General features: G+C 51.3%; 1 protein-coding gene across 3 annotated transcripts in view; it reads right to left on the bottom strand.

The window, feature by feature from the left end:
* The window catches only part of KLHL29 (kelch like family member 29), a 312,994-nt gene that overhangs the window by 221,917 nt on the left and 74,240 nt on the right, over nt 1–16,837 (bottom strand). For all 3 annotated transcript variants that reach the window (XM_086700103.1, XM_086700101.1, XM_086700102.1), the window contains one exon: nt 6,319–6,426. In XM_086700103.1, the coding sequence (XP_086556229.1) occupies nt 6,319–6,426 (108 nt within the window). The remainder of the gene's footprint in view (nt 1–6,318; nt 6,427–16,837) is intronic.

The raw sequence follows: 16,837 nt of genomic DNA, 5'->3' as shown, positions 1-16,837 counted from the left end.
CATGAAATCATCAAAAAGGGACAGGAACACAGTAGTTTAGGAGCAACCCCCTGCTGGGTCACTGGACAGATGTACGCATGGAGTTCTCCCTGAGCAGGACTCCGGTGGGGCCACTGCCAGCCTATTCGGTATTTGTCTGCAAATGAGATTTCTGAGCAAATTAAAATTCTGTGCAAATTAGGCGTCCCTCCCTCTGAGCACTACAGAGTACACAGCAAAGCTTGCAAGGTGCAAGCTGGGTGTCAACCCCCACCTGCCCTGGGCCAGATGCCCTCCTGGAGGGCACAAGCAACTGTTCCCAGCAGCCCCGGCCGCTGGGGCACATTCAAGGTAAGGAAGGAGACAGGTCGCTTGGAAAATCAAACTTGGCCACAAAAATAAACTCTGAGGTTTGCAGATAAGCTATTTCTAGCCCAGGTGCCAAATGAGGGTTTGCAGCTAGAGTGAACTGCTGTGTGCGCCCCACCCCAGCCCCATTGGCTAATGGGAACCGCTCCGCGTATTTGCTCCCCCTGAACAACTTCGCATCCGGGACTGGGGGAAGATTCCACCTCGGGGCATCTCCTGCCTTTGGCCGATTATCCCACTGGGTTGTTTGTCAAGGGGCCGAGTCTTGAAAAGGGAGAGGGCAAACAAAGGTGACAGAGCCAGTGTCCTGGACACAGGGACACCACCCCCATGAGTCCCCTCTCTGCCCCAGTCCCAATCAACACACAGATGCCGCGAACTGACCAAGCCTCTTCCATGGCCTTGGAGACAGCTCTTGGCAGACCGGAGGCGCGTCCCTGTTGGGGGATTACCAGAACAGAGGGCGCTGACCAGGCGCCTCTGGGTGGGGAAGGGGTCGTGACCCTCTCTCCTGGGAAGCCTGAGGGGGGCAGGAGCTGTGCCAGGGCCCAGCCAGAGACAAGCAGGAGGCTTTCCATTCTGTTTTCACCTCACGCAGTTCAGGAAGGACTGAAAAGCTAACTTAAAGGGATATGTGCAAGAAGACAATGTAAATCCAAAGCAGGAGAGCTGCTGACAAGTGTAGGCGCAGGAAATGGCACAGGGGTTGCTGCGTCCCTGAAACCACATCTAGAAAGTTCCATGCGTCTGTTACAGGTGGGTCACAGATTTGCCTCCAGGCTTGGCGGTGCTTCTGACCTTGGCCTCCCATTCGAATTATCTGGGGAGCCTCACAAAAATACTAATGCCTGGGTCCCATCCCGAGAGATTTTGATCTAACTGATCTGGTGTATCTAGCCTGGATATTGGAATTTTTTAAAATGTCCCCAGGTGATTTTAATATGCAGCCAGAGTTGAGAGCCACTGTTTCGCCTTGGAAGAGGCAAACAAGAAGCGGATGTTACAATGTGATTCCATAGCAGGTGCCAGGAAAGGCTGAGGAGGAGAACATGTCTGTGCTGAAATCAGAGACACTTCTCCCAAGGGTCCCAGCAAAGAGATCACAGTGACAGGGTATAAACATTAACTGCCACAAAATCCTAAATGTAGGCACATCAGTATGATCTACAGGAAAAGAAGAACTTCTAACAGCCCAGAGGGTTCAAGTGAAAGCATTTTGGGGTGGGGTGAGATGAATGGGGTTGACAGTGTGATGGCCCAAGTGTCTGGCTTTTGGATGGCTTGATCCAGGGGGTAGATTTTAGAATATCTGAAAGGGTAAATAAAGGAACTTTATTTACCAGGAACTTCGTTTTGCTGAATCTCTATAACCTCTGTGTCAATTCCTCAGGACTTAGGGTCCAGGAATTTGGTAAGGCTTTAAAGTACACCAACATCCATTCTCACAAGGACAATTAAATTAGAAGGTCTGGGGGCAGGACCTGGGCATCCGTATGTTTGAAAGCTCTCCGGGTGATTCCAGCAGTCACCGAGAGCTGACACTGCTGGCCCAGCAAGACCTGCCGGTCTTCTCCTGGGAGCTAGGAAGGTCAGGGCTTGCCCTCAGTGTGAGTGGAGGAGATGGAGACTCGGCAGCTCTCTGGGGCTCCCCCAGAGTTAGTACGAGGGTTGGGAGGAGAGCCCAGTGGCCGCCTCCTGGTCCAGGGTCCTGTCCATCCATTGCCTGTGAGGTCTCTCTGTCCTTCAGTCCTGTGATTTTGGAACTAAGATCATCTGATCTCACGATGTGGAGACAAGAGGACGGTCCCTGTCCTCAAGGAGCTTGTGGTCCAGGAAGGAAGATGAGAAACACAAGGCAAAGGAGACAGAGACGCCCAACCGGGGAGGGGTGAGTGGCCTGGCCGCCGAAGGCTGAGAGCAACAAGGCGGCTCTGTGTCCGCCAGGCCAAGTCTGGGGTGCGAATCAGGTTGTGGCTGTTTCTCAGGACTCTGGAGAAGTGGTTGGGACCTCGGCACAGAGATGCCATCTGAGAATGAAGCCCTGGGGACAGATGAAGCAGAGAAAGGAAAGCTGAGGGAAATCTTGTAGCACTGACGCCCTCCCTTACCGGCAGGCAGAGGAAGAGGGGCTGGAGTGGTCACACAGATGGAGTGACACGGCCCACCAAGCCAAGGGAAAGAGGTTCAGGGTCTCCTCGAAGTAGCAGGTAGGTCATCTGCTAGTCATTATGTGGACGGGGCAGGCCGAAGGCTTGGGGGGTGATGGGAAAGGGGGGACCCTGCTGAAGGATCTGTGCCGGGGTGCTGATGTGCTTCCACAACATCCTCAGGAGGCCGAATGCCCAGAAGCCCGGTGGATGTGGGGGCTGCCGAGGCAGGGGTGGGGCCGGGAGAGGAAGCCAGGAAAAAGGAAAAGCAGGTGACAGTGAAGGCAGCCCTGAGATGTCTGCCCACAGGTCTGTCTTTGGGTGGGAACACGGTAGCCAAAGGGGGATGGATAAGAAGGAAAAGAAGGATGGAACGAAGCACGGCTGTTGAGAGAAAGTGAGTGAGGGAAGGCAAGAGACCGGGGAGTGTGGTCAGCAAGGGCACCTTCCGAATGGCTTGGCCGGGTGAAGCAGCCTTGAGTGCGGACGTCCAGGGCATGGCACACAGTGTCCTCCAATGGAAGAGTTCCAAGCGCCGTTAGCTTTGGAGACATCTGCAATGTCGTCTCAGGATGCATGGCATGCAGGGGGACAAGGGGCCCGGACGGGAGGTGCCGAGATGGTCCCGGGGAGGGAGGCTGGGGAGGCTGCAGAGGGGTGCGTCTCAGCACTGATGGGGGTCAGGGCTTGCCTTTCCCCACCTCCAAGGTCTAGGTGTCTGGTGACGTCATTCTTGGCTCAGCCTATGGTTCTGCATAAACCGGGTCCTCGGCTTTAGCTCCCCTGAGCTCCACCCCTGCCAGGGTCACCCACTGCAGTGCAGGGATCAGGTTTCGCTCCTGCCAGCTGGCTCTGGCACCACACTCTCGGTCACGGACAGGCACGGAGCAGCCCTGCTTTGCATCTGAGCAGGCCCCGTTCTGCAGCAGGACACACACAGCCCAGTGATCCAGCCCAGTTTCCACAGGAAAGTGATAGCTTCTTCCACTGGTCACAGGGGACACGGTGGGCTGTGGAGACGTCCTATCTTCTTGGGAATCAATGGAGTTCTGCGTGTGAGGCAAAAGGGACAAGCACGACCTGGCTCCGGGCCACGGGCTGAGGTGTTCCCAGGAGCAGGTGCGGCTGCGTGTGCAGTGATGTATTTACCGAGAGCCCCAGCAGGTGCTGTGCGGGGGTGGTGGAAGGGGATACAGAGATGAGATGTCATTCCCTCTCCAGGAACTGGCTAGGGCAGGGCAGATGGCCATGAGTTCACAGTGGGGACACCGGTCCGGGGGTTGATCTACCAGGTGTCCTATTGAGGTCCCTCCCTTTCCTAACATACATGCTTCTTGAAGACTGAGATAAATAAGAACCATGTGCCCTCCCCTGTCAGTGGGAGGGAACAGCAGATCTCAAAATAGGGGCCGTTAAACCCATTCCCCTGGGTGTCTAGATCCCCTTCACCTCACCCCACTCACAGTGTCTAAAACGTGAAGGCAGGGGTGCCTGGGTGGCTCAGTCGGTTAAGCATCTGACTTCATTCAGCTCAGGTCATGGTCTCTCGGCTTGTGGGTTCGAGCCCCACGTCAGGCTCTGTGCTGACAGCTCAGAGCCTGGAACCTGCTTCGGATTCTGTGTCTCCTCCTCTCTCTGCCCCTCCCCTGCTCACACTCTGTGTCTGTCTTTCAATAATAAATAAACATTAAAAAAAAACCTTTTTTTTTTAAATATCAAATACAGGGGCGCCTGGGTGGCTCCGTCAGTTAAGCGTCTGACTTCGGCTCAGATCATGATCTCACATTTTGTGGGTTCGAGCCCCACATCAGGCTCTGTGCTGACAGCTCAGAGCCTGGAACCTGCTTCCGATTCTGTGTCTCCCACTCTCTCTCTCTGCCCCTCCCCCACTTGTTCTCGGTCTCTCTCAAAAATAAATAAACATTAAAATTTTAAAACGTGAAGGCTTATCCTTGGAAAGCTGACTTCTGTGACGAGTATCTCCTCAGTCTCTTCTCAGACACTCATCTCCACCTCTGCCCCCTCTAGGAGCTGGGAATGCCACCATCACCAGATCCAAGATGCCACCATCACTAGATCTGTCTAGTTTGGTAACTCCCCGCCTCTTACCCGACAGTCACAGAAGCAAAGCATCCCCTCGGGCCTAGGATGACGAACCAGGACAGCTGTCCGGCCACTCAGCGGTGCCATTAGATGCATGCCAACAGCCCACCAGCTCCCGAGGCCAGAAACCCGTCTGCCCCTGCTGGTTGTCCCCACTGGGCTGCTGGGTGGCGGCAGGCTGGATGCCCAGTGGACGCTTCTTCCATCTTGGCAGCTGATCCAGGCCCAGCCTGGAGCCTCCTCCTGCTGCTTGCTGACAACCACGGCTACTGACAACTCAACCCTAGAGCTGCGGTAGCTTCTCTCTACGCCAGGGCTCTGGGAGAGGAGGGCCATCCCCAGGCCCGCCTTTTCTGAGTCCAAAAGGAACATGCACATGGCTGGAAACTTGTCGGTCTGCCGTTCTGGCCCCTGCTGCAGACAGAAGCTGGGTTCAGGCCACAAGCTGGCCCCAGGTAAAGGCCACGGAGGCTCCTGATCAGAGGGCACCAGGCCTGGCACCTAAGAACAAAGCAGTCCTGGGGCTGCTATGGTCTTCTCCTCCCCAGTCCCGGGCCCCACGTGCTATGCAGAGATGGCTTTGGCCCATGGACTTCTAAAGCCTCAAGTGCCACCAGACATGCTAGGCTGGGCCAGCTCAGCCTCACCTGTCCTGAACCCCGGTGCCCCCCGCCGACCCCCTCCAACCTTCATTCCAGGACCATCCTCCTGTTTCCTGAGCAACAGTAAGTAAGTGGATGTCGGCAGCTGCATTTCCAGGCTCCCCTGCTCCTGCAGGCTCATTCCTGGCCTGCCGGCTGGGTGTTCAAGCAATCCTACAGATTCTTGTCATCAGATATCTGCCCTCACACGCAGGCCACGTTCCCCCCCCAACTCTCCTGGTTACCTGGTTTTTATCATCTAGGTTTGAAAATCCTGAGTCAAAATTTGAGGCCAGACCTCCATAAATTTAATCCAAGGAAATAATCAAACCACTATGCAAACATATATGTACAAAAATGTTTGTTGTGTTTTGTAGGAGTCAGATATTAAGAATACACTCTATGCCCATCATTAGGGCACTGCTTAAGTAAATCGCGTAGATTATTCTATCCAGATGATGTGAAGAGTTTTAAAGTGCTATAGATTTGTATTTACTGACATCAGAAATGTACCCTCCCTACTGTGAAGTCAAAAGCGGTACATACAGTGTGATCCCGTTTACGTGTGCATGTGTGGGTGCATGTGTGCGTGCACACTTTACAGTTGTGCAGAGAAGGAAAGCCCAGAAAGAGACACTAAAGTGGTGATTTCTCGGCATTATGAGTGTTAAGTAATTTATATAATTTTAGGTGCTATCTTTTAAAGTATTTTTACAATGAGCAGTCTTTTAATGATATTGAATACAACTACTTTAATAACAAGAAAAGGTAAACTGTCAAAGAAGCATTACAGTTGAGGAGCTTAAAGATGACCCGGCCGCTGGCTGCCCCCGGATCCCACGTCCTGGGGAGCCATAAGAGCTATAGCAATGCTCTTAGGTTGATCCCAGGAGGACTGAGACCCGGGGGCTTTGCTAGGTTCTAATCCTGCATCTATGTAAAAATCTCCCTGACCAAAAGGCTGAGAGGGCCAGCTACATTTCCTCACTTCCCCTAGAACATCAGTGTTCGAGAACATAGCCGGGAGTGCCCAGGTCTGATGCCTTTCCTATCTGCAGGCGAGCTGAGCAGAGACCTACCTTTCGATGTCCGTCTCTGGCAAGGTCAGGATTCGTCCCCAGGATGCAAAAACCTTGATGGCCACCGACACTTAGCACAGCGTGAGCATCACCCGGAGGCCAGACAGTCTAGAAAGAGAAGAAAAAGGGTGGGGGTGGGGTGGGAAAAGATATCATCTTCTGCAAAAAGATCTTTGGAATTTCAGTATCTTAGAGAGTCCCCACCCTAAGTGGAAGCTTGTCTCTGTGTGGAATTTCTAAGTGTGGACCATCTCACACAGGCTGTACCCAAAGGCGGCCGTGGGCACTCCCAGATAAGGGGGGGCCAAGCAGGCAGTGGAGACCCCCAAGGGGCAGAACCTAGATGTCCCTCCCCCATCCCCCAAGCACACAAAACCCTAATCCCCACAGGGGAACCATTAACAGTGGATAAGAGGGAGAATAAGGACATCGCCTTCCATCTGATTCAAACCAAGCAACTCCAGAGATGGGGAAAGATAAGAAATTCAGGTCTTTAATCTAATGCTGGAAAGAGAATAGGACACAAACTCTAGAATTACAAAAACAAATCATTACTTCTTTAGATAATGGGCAAGAAGACCTTGAGGAGGCAAAGGATGGGTTCCCTGGAGAGAATTTTTTTTTTTTTTTAATATAGATTTAATACCTGGTAGAAAGAGCCTATCTATTATGGCGAGGCAGGACTATTCCCAGTTCCCTCTTTCAAATGTAATATATGTGAAAGCCATCTTCACGACAAGAAATGGCATCCTCCACTGCAAAAATGCACAACTGTCATTACCTGGGAATCGATATATTTTTCTAAACTGAATATATCATTATCAATTGATTTTCCTGTTTCCTCTTAGCACTCCAGAGTCCCGGATAGCAGGGGAAAGCTTTAATGTGATATGAGGGATTTGGACAGGTAAATAAGTTATTGTAAACTAATTCCACCTTGCGACGAGCTTCTCCCCGACAACGCGACGGGTCTTTCTCAGAGCCTCTGTCAACCTGCACTCTTCCAGCTGCCACTGACAGAGACACACGCGAGCCATATCAAATAGCCATTTTCAAGCCGAAGGTGGCAAAAATATTATTTTTCCCAAGGAGAGAGTGTTCTCTCTACGATTAAGAAATAACCTCTGTGGGGAAGCAAAGTAAGCCAAGGTCACCATTTAATTTTGACACAGAGCCAAAGTCGTAAGTACATTTCCCCTACCAAGCCTACGTGAAGTGCGCAGATAAATCGATCGCTTTGGCCACAAAATATTGACAGTACTGGTGATAATAAACGATTGATGTATTTCTGGGAAAGATCCCTGGAGGTACGTGCTGGTGAAGAGAGAGGTCTGGGAGACAGTGGTCAGATCGTTTTAGATCCATGAGAATCTTACTCATTCACTCATCGCTTCATTCCTTCATTCCATAAATATTTATTGAGGGCCTGCTGTGTGTCTGGCAATGTTCTAGGCACCGGGGATACATAAGTGAACAAAAACAGAAAGAAAAAAAAATTCCTGACCTCATGGAGTTCATCTTCTAGTAGGTGGAAACACAGAATAAACATTAAGCTTAAGAAATTGCATAGTGCATTAAAAGGTAGGCAGTGCTATATATTAGAGAAGCAGAGCAGAACATGAGTGTTGGGGGGCTGGGGTGCAGTTTAAAGAGGGTGGTCAGGGTAAGACTTATGAGATAGGGCATTTGAGCTCACATGAAAGGGATAAGGGAGTGGGCCATGCAGGAATCTGGAGTTGTGTGTTCCTGCAGAGAGAAGAGCCAGTGCAAATGTCCCGGGGCGGGAGCAGGGGGGGCATGCCTGTTGTGTTCCTGGGCCAGCAAGGAACCCACTGTGGGTGGGCAGGGAGAGTCTAGTAGGACATTCAGCTAGAGAAGTGAGTATCTAGATCATGCAGGGCCTTGTAGACCACTGTAAAGGCTACTAACTAACTGAGAGCCCAAAGTCCTGGCCACCCAGCTGCGGAAGGAGCTCTCATTCTCTTGAGACAGACCTCCCAGGACTGTCAGCTTAATCTGCTTCCCTTCCTTCCAAACCAGATGGCTCAGCTCTCCAGGGTGTGCCAGATGAACAGGGCACAGGCCAGGCAGGGGTTCAGAGGGGCAGTGGAGGGAGGTGAGCCACTAGGGCTGCCTAGCTTGTTCTGATGACAATGGCCTGGTCTTCCCTCCTCTGTGGCCCCCAGAGGCCACTTCTGGAGGAGATGATTGAAGCGAAGCTCCCCCCCCCCCCCCCCCACCAAAAAAAATAAACTGTGCGTGAGGCTGAGTTCTTTGGGACTTTTCCCTAACATGCTCATGGAGAGATCCTAACATGAGCTGCTGTGGTAGATTGTTACAGGCTGTGCTGGCCATCTTGCCCAGGTCTGCTTTCCATCCTGTCTGTCCCCATGGGGCTCACCTGATCTGCACGGAGGGCATCACTGGAGCTCTGAGACCCCATGACTCCCTGTTGGGTACAGCTAATGCAGATGCCAGCAGGAGACTAGGGACCCGTGGGGGGTTGGGTGTTCATTCCCTTACTTGCCTTCCTCCTTGCAGTGGCTTGACGGGCTGGCTGTGACCCTTCAGTGCGGGTAGTGGGTCTGGATGGCATGCTGCGGGCCCCACAGAGCATTCTCTTTGTGCTCCAGTCACAGTGGCGTCTACATCCTTATGAACAGCCCTGTCATTCAACTCTCTTTAAGCCACTCTTTTCAACATGCCCGTTTCCTGTTAAGACCCTTATAAGGATCCGCTCTCAGAGGCAGTAGAAAGCAGGACTTTGGAATCAGGCATCCGAAGTGAAATCCTAATGCTGCCCCCTTAGTTTTGTGACACTGGCTAAGGTAATTTCTATGAACCTTCCTTTCTCACTCTTAGAACTAGAGAAACTGATGCGTAATTAGCAGTGGCAGCCGCAGGATCACTGTCCCAGTGCTTTCCCCGCCTGCCCCACCCCCCAGGGCAAGCAGCTGCTCCTGGCTGCCATCTTTGCCTGCCCCAACCCAGAAACTCCTCCCTCGAGGGGTTTCTAGCTGTTCTCTGCTCATATTTGGCACTAGTTGATGTCTCAGTGATTTCACTGATTTCTTCTTCTTGCTCTACCTTCACCCAACCTCTATTCCTTGCAGTCAAATCCCAGGTATCCAGAGAACAGACATTATCTTAATATTTGAATCTCTGACCCACAGCGACCCTCCATTTATCATCTTTTCTTTCTAGGAGGCCTACAAGCTATAGCCATGCACCTAAGCACATCCTACTCTAATGAGATGCATGACAGTCCCAAGTGCTTTTAAAATGAATTACTAGAAACTGATTTCTAGTAATCATTTTGTTCCCATGTTAACATTGGGAAACGTTAAATTTCCGAAGAAAGTGGCCTGGGGAAATGAATTTCAAGAATGAACCCAGGAAGCATCGGGGAGACAGGTAAGGTTTTCCATCGCCAGGGGGGCTCAAGGCAGTATCTCGGGGCTTGACCTTGGCACCTGTGGGTAAACTGACCCTTTCTCTTTCACTAATTTCATCATCAAAGGGCAGCTTCCAGGCTTTAGGAAAAAAAAATTAAAAAGCCATGGGACAGGGATGTTTTACTTTGGTTTTAAAAATACAGGGGCGCCTGGGTGGCGCAGTCGGTTAAGCGTCCGACTTCAGCCAGGTCACGATCTCGCGGTCCGTGAGTTCGAGCCCCGTGTCGGGCTCTGGGCTGATGGCTCAGAGCTTGGAGCCTGTTTCTGATTCTGTGTCTCCCTCTCTCTCTGCCCCTCCCCCGTTCATGCTCTGTCTCTCTGTCCCAAAAAAAAAAAAAAAAGTTAAAAAAAAAAAAACGTTGGAAAAAAAAAATAATAAAAATAAAAATACAGTGGGTGGTAAGTCAATGCCTGTGAAAGGGGTCCGAATTTCCCCACCTCGTCAAGGCACTTAATAGATGCTAATTGAGTTTGATGGGGCCTAAGGGCCAATATGAAAGCTGGACCCTCCGATGGGGTCTTTGGTTTGAATAACTGCCTATGTGATGCGAGATCTCCAAATTTCAACCCAAAGAAAATTCTGAGACCATTCTAAGTCTATAACCAAAGATGGTTCCTGACATGAACCAAATTGATAGCCAAGAGAATTACAAACAAGGGCCCCAGGATTTTTTATTTCCCTATAAAACGTACCAATTTTTTGGCGAGAAACTGCCCTTAAGAGAGGAGAAACCAATTAGGAAGTCTCCTATTTGATGCAGGATCATAGACTAGCCCTGCCTGGGTCTTGACCAGGCTACCCAATTATTACTCGGGCGTCTGGGCAGCTCACCACCCCTCAGCCAACCGGGAAGCAAGGATTTTTTCTTCCTTGGAAGGAAAAAGCAAAGGAACCAGAGGCTGCAAACTGTAGAAGAAAACCAGCGCCCACATCCACCTTCCTGCCGGACCAGGCTCAGGACCCGATGGCGCCCCCAGTACCACGCCACATGCCTGCTCTGAATGCATCCTGCAAGGGGAACACTCATTCACATTCTCCTTCTTTTAAGAAGAAAGAAAAAACCACCCATCCATTAATAATATCAACCATGGGTTCACCAAAGCCTGCAGGCATCTCGCCAACCCCAAAATAAACACTCGCAAAAGGTTTATCCATCAGGTTGGTGACAGTTCATGGGCTGAGGGGTCCGGAAGGCACTGCTTTTAAAGGAGAGAACGGAAACACAAAGATGGAGTGCCTTTCGAGAACCCACCCAACACAATGCAGAGGTTTCCTCTTTCCATTAAGGAGCCAGAATTGGCCACTGATGAGATCCATTACTTATTCTCAATGCTAGGGATGTGCCGCCTGGCCAGCTTTCGTGTGGACGTGAGTTCTTCAAAGAAAGGTAGGATCTTCAGAGGCCATGACTCCTGCCTGAGACGTGATAATGAAATTTTCACAATGCTTGGCATTGACAAAGCCTCGCTCATTCACATTTTCTGATTCACCCTTCCTCGAAAGCTTATGAGTTGGATACTATTTTTATTCCTACTTTAGAGATGGGGAAACTGAGGCTCGTGGAAAAGAAGAACTATCCAAAGTTACACAGCAAATACATAAGGTGGGGGGGACAGAATTGGAACTCTACATGCTTCAGCTGCCTTGTCCCTGGGGCCCCGATCGATGATGAGATTAGAGCTGTCTTGTGCTCATTCTGCAGTCACCACCCCTGGGCTGAATAAAAGTACAGGTGTCAGCAGATGGCCTCATTCCACTCTTGGTCCTGGTGAGCCCAGAACAACCCTAGGACCCAACTGGCTGCTGCCCCCCACCACCCGCCCACTTCTCGGCAGCCCCCAGATGCCCTGGTGGCGGTCCGGCTCCTGAGTGACCCCCTCCCACGATAGAGAAGCCACAGATTGTGCTCCACGTCTACCACAAAACCTCTGTCAGCACTGAAGCAGCTCATTCTCCATTACTATTAACTCAGTGTTTCTCAACTTTTTTTTTTATCATCACTGCCCCCACCAAGAGAAAAATTCAATTCAATTCCATTTTAATGCTTTCTAACAAGTGACATTCAATTCTAAGGGTAAGATTTTGACAGGTAGGGTGGAGCTTCAGAGGAGAAGCCATTACAGCCTCTCAGGGTCTTTGTGCCTCCTTCACTTCGGGAATCGACTAACACCCCCTCCCCCCTTGAATGCATTCACTGACTTTCTCCAAACCCGCTCCTTCTGGACCCTTATCTCAGGACCCAGCACAGCCACCTCCTCTGCCTTAAAACCCCACGTCGTCCCTCTCTCTCTTGCCCCCCGCCCCCAGCATTGTGGTTAATCGTGCACAGTCACCTGTCCTCTATAATCTCCACTACCGCTGCCGGGGCCAGGCCTCCCCAGCTCTCACCAGGCCCCCGAGTAGCCCGGCCGCCGCCACAGGGATTGTGCTCAACCCCAGAATAGTCACGGCATTCCTGCCCCAAATCCCTCCATGGCAGGGGCCCCGGGGAGCCCAGGCAAGTCCAGACTCTTTCCACGCCCTGTGTTGTCCAGCCTCCACTGCCTGGGCCACCTGCCCCCCAGACACCCCCAGCTCTCCTTCTGTGACCAGACACACACCTGCTCCCCTGCCCGGACCTCCTTCCACCTGCCTTCACCCCTTCTCCTACTGAAAACTTGTCTTGGAAGTATAGACACTCTTAAGGAAAACTGCTGCAGAATATCAAGATAAGTGCACGTGTGTTACCCAAACAGGCTTCCTGATGGCCCATCTCCAGGTCCCTTTTGGCTGGTTTGGGCAAGGAGAATGGGCAGAGAAGGAAAACGGGGTGCCCACATGATCAGATCCTGAATTATGCCACGACAGTGCTCTGCCAGACACCAGGACTGAAACAGTACAGAAAAAAAGTCCAAATCAACCCCGTCCCCTGCAAACCTGCCCCCCATTTTCTCATGGCACAGCACACCCCTCAGCAACGATATTAACTAGGACTCCCCTAACTCGGCCCAACACTTGGGGCCAGCACATGTAGCCTCCTCAACCCCCAGTTACCACAGATTGGCTCATCACCGGAACTGGGACTGGCATGGCCTTTGCATTTTTTTTTTTAAATGTTTTTATTTATTTTTTGAGAGAGAGAGAGAGAGAGAGAGAGAGAGAGAGAGAGAGAGACAGAGCACGTGTGAGCGGCAGAAGGGCAGAGAGAGAGGGAGACACAGAATCCGCAGCAGGCTCCAGGCTCTGAGCTGTCAGCACAGAGCCCGATGTGAGGTTCGAGCTCATGAGCCACGAGATCATGACCTGAGCCGAAGTTGGGTGCTTAATCGACTGAGCCACCCAGGCCTTTGCGTTTTCTGAAGACCACAAGATGAGGAGAGAAGTGGCTTATGCCAGTGGACCCAACAGCCTGACTCGCCTGCGGTGCCGTTTAAGGTGTCGGCACAGTGTGTAGCACCTGGCACGTAGTACATGCTCAGTAAGGCTCTGTCAAAGGAAGCAAAATGCCTACCAGACTCCACTCATTTTCTACAATTTTGCTTCACACATCTGGAAGTTCACACCACAGTTTCATGACTGGAATACAAACCAGCTTAAAAAAAAAATTCAGACACGGCTTCCAGATTTCGCTCTTATAAACAGGCCTGCATCCTCCCTTTAAATTGCAATAATTCCTTCCCAGATGTTGCTTGTCCTTCAGACCCATAAGTTTAAGCTTTTCATGATGACGCTTCACATTCGCCTGTGCTGCTGGCTCTGTGGAGTGCTTCCGCATCTTCTCTCCTTCATTAGATGGCCACATGGACCCCGGGAGAGCAGGACAGCCACTGGCGTCGCTAATTCACGGACAGGGAGTCCAGCTGCCGAGAATGCCAAGCTGGACTGCAGAGCGAATGGGCTTCCCTCACCTTCCTGGTGCTGAGAGATAGGCAGTACACTCTCCCAGCACCTTCCAGGTCTCTCTGTGGGTTGGGCCATCTATGGAGGCTCACCTCCACCACGTTGGCCTCAGCATTGCCACCCACCTCAAACTCTGACTCAAATGTGAACAGGTCTCTCCCGTTGGTTCTGACATTCCTGCGAGGCTATCACATTGCAATAAGGCCTGTCTAGAGTCTTGGAGTAAAACACAACAGTAGGCCAGTTGGTGGGTGACGGCAGTCGTCAGAGAAGCACTATGTGCCCAGACAAGTTGGTTCCCCAGCTGTCCCCATGAGGCTCTGCAGGCCCTGGTCAGGTGGTCCCTGCTCCATGAGGTGGCCCCCATCTTGGCATCATCCACAGAGGAACTCACTCTCAGGCACGAGCCTACCTCCAGGCTGCACCTCCAGGCAGAGCCCGAGAAAGTAGGGCTTCTCTCTTTCTTTCCACCTCCCCTGTTCCAGTTTCTTGTCTGAGGCCTGTCTCCTTCCTAGTGACAGGGAGGCTGTTTTAGTTCTTCAGGGTGGCCTTTGACCTGCACCCTTGGCCCTCAAGTAGCCAACCGCACCAGAAGACACCTGAACCCTCCTCTATGTGGGCCACCGCGTCCATGTTGGGGGGCAGGAGTCACCAAACACCATTATCACTGGTTCTGGCGTCTGCTTACTGCCAGGGTCGGGAATGATAGTCTGGTCGACACCCGCTAGTGCACAGGGTCCCACAGCATCCCCTGCCCCCCTGACACCCCTGCCCACAGTTTTAGAGAGAAGTGATTGGGGAAAAGTGACTTCACACAGTAACAGGCTGGGTTCTTAGGCTCGGTGGGTTTCTGGTCTGCTCAGGGAGATGCAGAGAGATCTGATAACCCCTTCTCCCGAGTCTGGATCCCTACGGCCTGTGTGGCATGGGCAGAGCTTCCTTTCTGGATTTCCATCCTAGTCCCTGCTGGACCGGTTCAGGGTCTGGCTCAGCCTGTGTAGAGGTCAAAGGCACTCAGCATAGCCCATGGTACATATAACGGGTGGCTGTGACCATTATTATCACCATGTCTGCTAACTGAAGCACAGAAGAGGTGTCCCTAAAATACCTACGGTGCCATGGTGGGGGAGGGCTGGGAACCACACGAGGTGGTGCTTTCTCTCCTGGCACCGCTCCACAGAAGTGAGCACACAGGGGCAGACACATGGGCAGGGATCTTCCTGGAAGGCAGTCGAAGCAGTGGGCTCACCATGCATACAGGAGCCCTGGGTCGATCTGACACTGCTCAGCTGTCACTCCCTGCCCCCTCCAGCTATGTCCCTGAATTTCCTGAGAGGGCAGCTTCAGCCTTTACTGTCCCCTACCCACACAGCAGCGCCCCCTGCCCCCCCCCCCCCCCCCCGCAATTGGTAAACCAAACGGCAGGCCTGTGGGAAGCTGCTGCTACCGCTCCGATTCTCTCATTCCACCTCTTCTGAACCCCAGCCTATAGGGCCAGCGTCTGGAAACCACTGTTTCCTCACCCAGTAAAAAGCTGTTTTATTTGAGTAAATCTGAGGCTGTTTCTATACTCTCAGAGAAAAAAAAAATTGTGAAAGAAAAGCCTTTGGAGATTACAGTACTTTTTACCCAGATATGATGAGTTATCCATTTAAAAATAAACCACAGACAGGCATGTTTCTCCGTACCCAGGCAGAAAGCAGTCATTACCAGGAATTTCTCTAAGTTCTCTGCTTTTCTTGGCCAATATAGAAACAGCCTAGGAACTGAAAATAGAATTAGGAGCTAATTCTGTTTTCCTGATCTCTACCAACGTGTGCAGGCAAGTGGCTTGATCGCACCATGGCTTCACGTTCCATCTGAAAAAATAAAAAAATAAAACATGGAACCATTGCTCACCGAGCTCACGGCACTTCTGCAATCTAAACCAGCAACCCAGGAGCCAGGCCAGAGCAGTCAATACAAATGCACGAATCCCCGAGCTGCGGCCTGGCACGGCTCGATGTCCAGATAGAGGCAAGAAAGCAAAGGCCAGAGCGGGTGAGTGACTAGCTCAAGGTCACACAGCTGAGGAGCAGGAGAAGCTGGGCGGCAAGGTTCACCCGCTGATCTCCTTCTCCCCATCGTCTCTCTGCGGCTTCACCGGACCTGAAGTTTCCAGGAAAGTCCCCTAGAAAGGTTAAACAACTTATCAAACCCTGTCTTCCTTCCTGAAGAAAGCTCCCCTGTCTTCCTCTCTCCTCTCCAGCAAGCAGTAAATCAGATATTCCTTGCTGCATTACTTTTCAAGCTCGATGTTTCTAAATCCAAAGACATCTATAAATAATACATACTCATTTATATGTACATTTAAAAGATTTAAAAAAAAAAAGCCATAACAAAGATACCTGTAGATTCTTCTGAATACTAATGGCCTACTTAAAACACAGTGGGAGCAAATGGCTGAGGAACACAGGTAACCACACATGCGAACTTCCCTCCACTCTATCTCGGGCTGCGCCCGGGAGCCGGGGAGCCTCCGTTCTGAGCACTCCATTCACTGCTTCTCCCCCACGGTCACATTGAGCCATCTGCTTCTTCTTTTATATGTGGGACTGTGTATTTTTTTCCCTCTTCAGTTTTATATGAAACATTTAGCAATGAAGTAGCAAATAAAAATACTACATATCATCTAGAATTCATATAAAATTGTAGTTGGCTTGAACGCATCTAAAGGTTGATAAAAAGAAACACATAGATGCTTCTTAAAGGCTTATTTATATTTTATTACACATTACACACATCACACTCCATTGAGAAAATTTAGAAGTTGATGTGGTTCGCTCTGTCACAAGCTGGCATGGCAACGATTACTGCGTCTAGAGAACATTCCTCCTTTGGAACACAATGCGTTCGCCTTGCCGGTGCCCCAGCAGACGAAAATGGCACAAATAACCCATCAGCACTCATTTAGTCACTGGGAGGGTTTCTATACTGTTCTCCCCCCACCCCCCCCCCCTCCCCAGAGTGTGCACTCTTGGCTCCATCTGGCCACCCCATCCTCCACCCTGCTGATCCTCACTCCAAAGCCAGGATGTGGCTGGAGCACCATCACCTCCCAGACAGACATCCAGGTCAGCTAGAAGCTGGCTAGAGCTGCCACCTACCCTGTCACACACCCCCGTGCAGGCATACAGGATGTCAC

The sequence above is a fragment of the Puma concolor genome, chromosome A3 (genome assembly GCF_028749965.1).
Source record: "Puma concolor isolate L17-30 chromosome A3, mPumCon1.1.hap2, whole genome shotgun sequence".
Classification (NCBI taxonomy): Eukaryota; Metazoa; Chordata; class Mammalia; order Carnivora; family Felidae; genus Puma; species Puma concolor.
The sequence above is the reverse complement of the archived record's forward strand: the minus strand, read 5'-3'. Positions and strand labels throughout refer to the sequence as shown.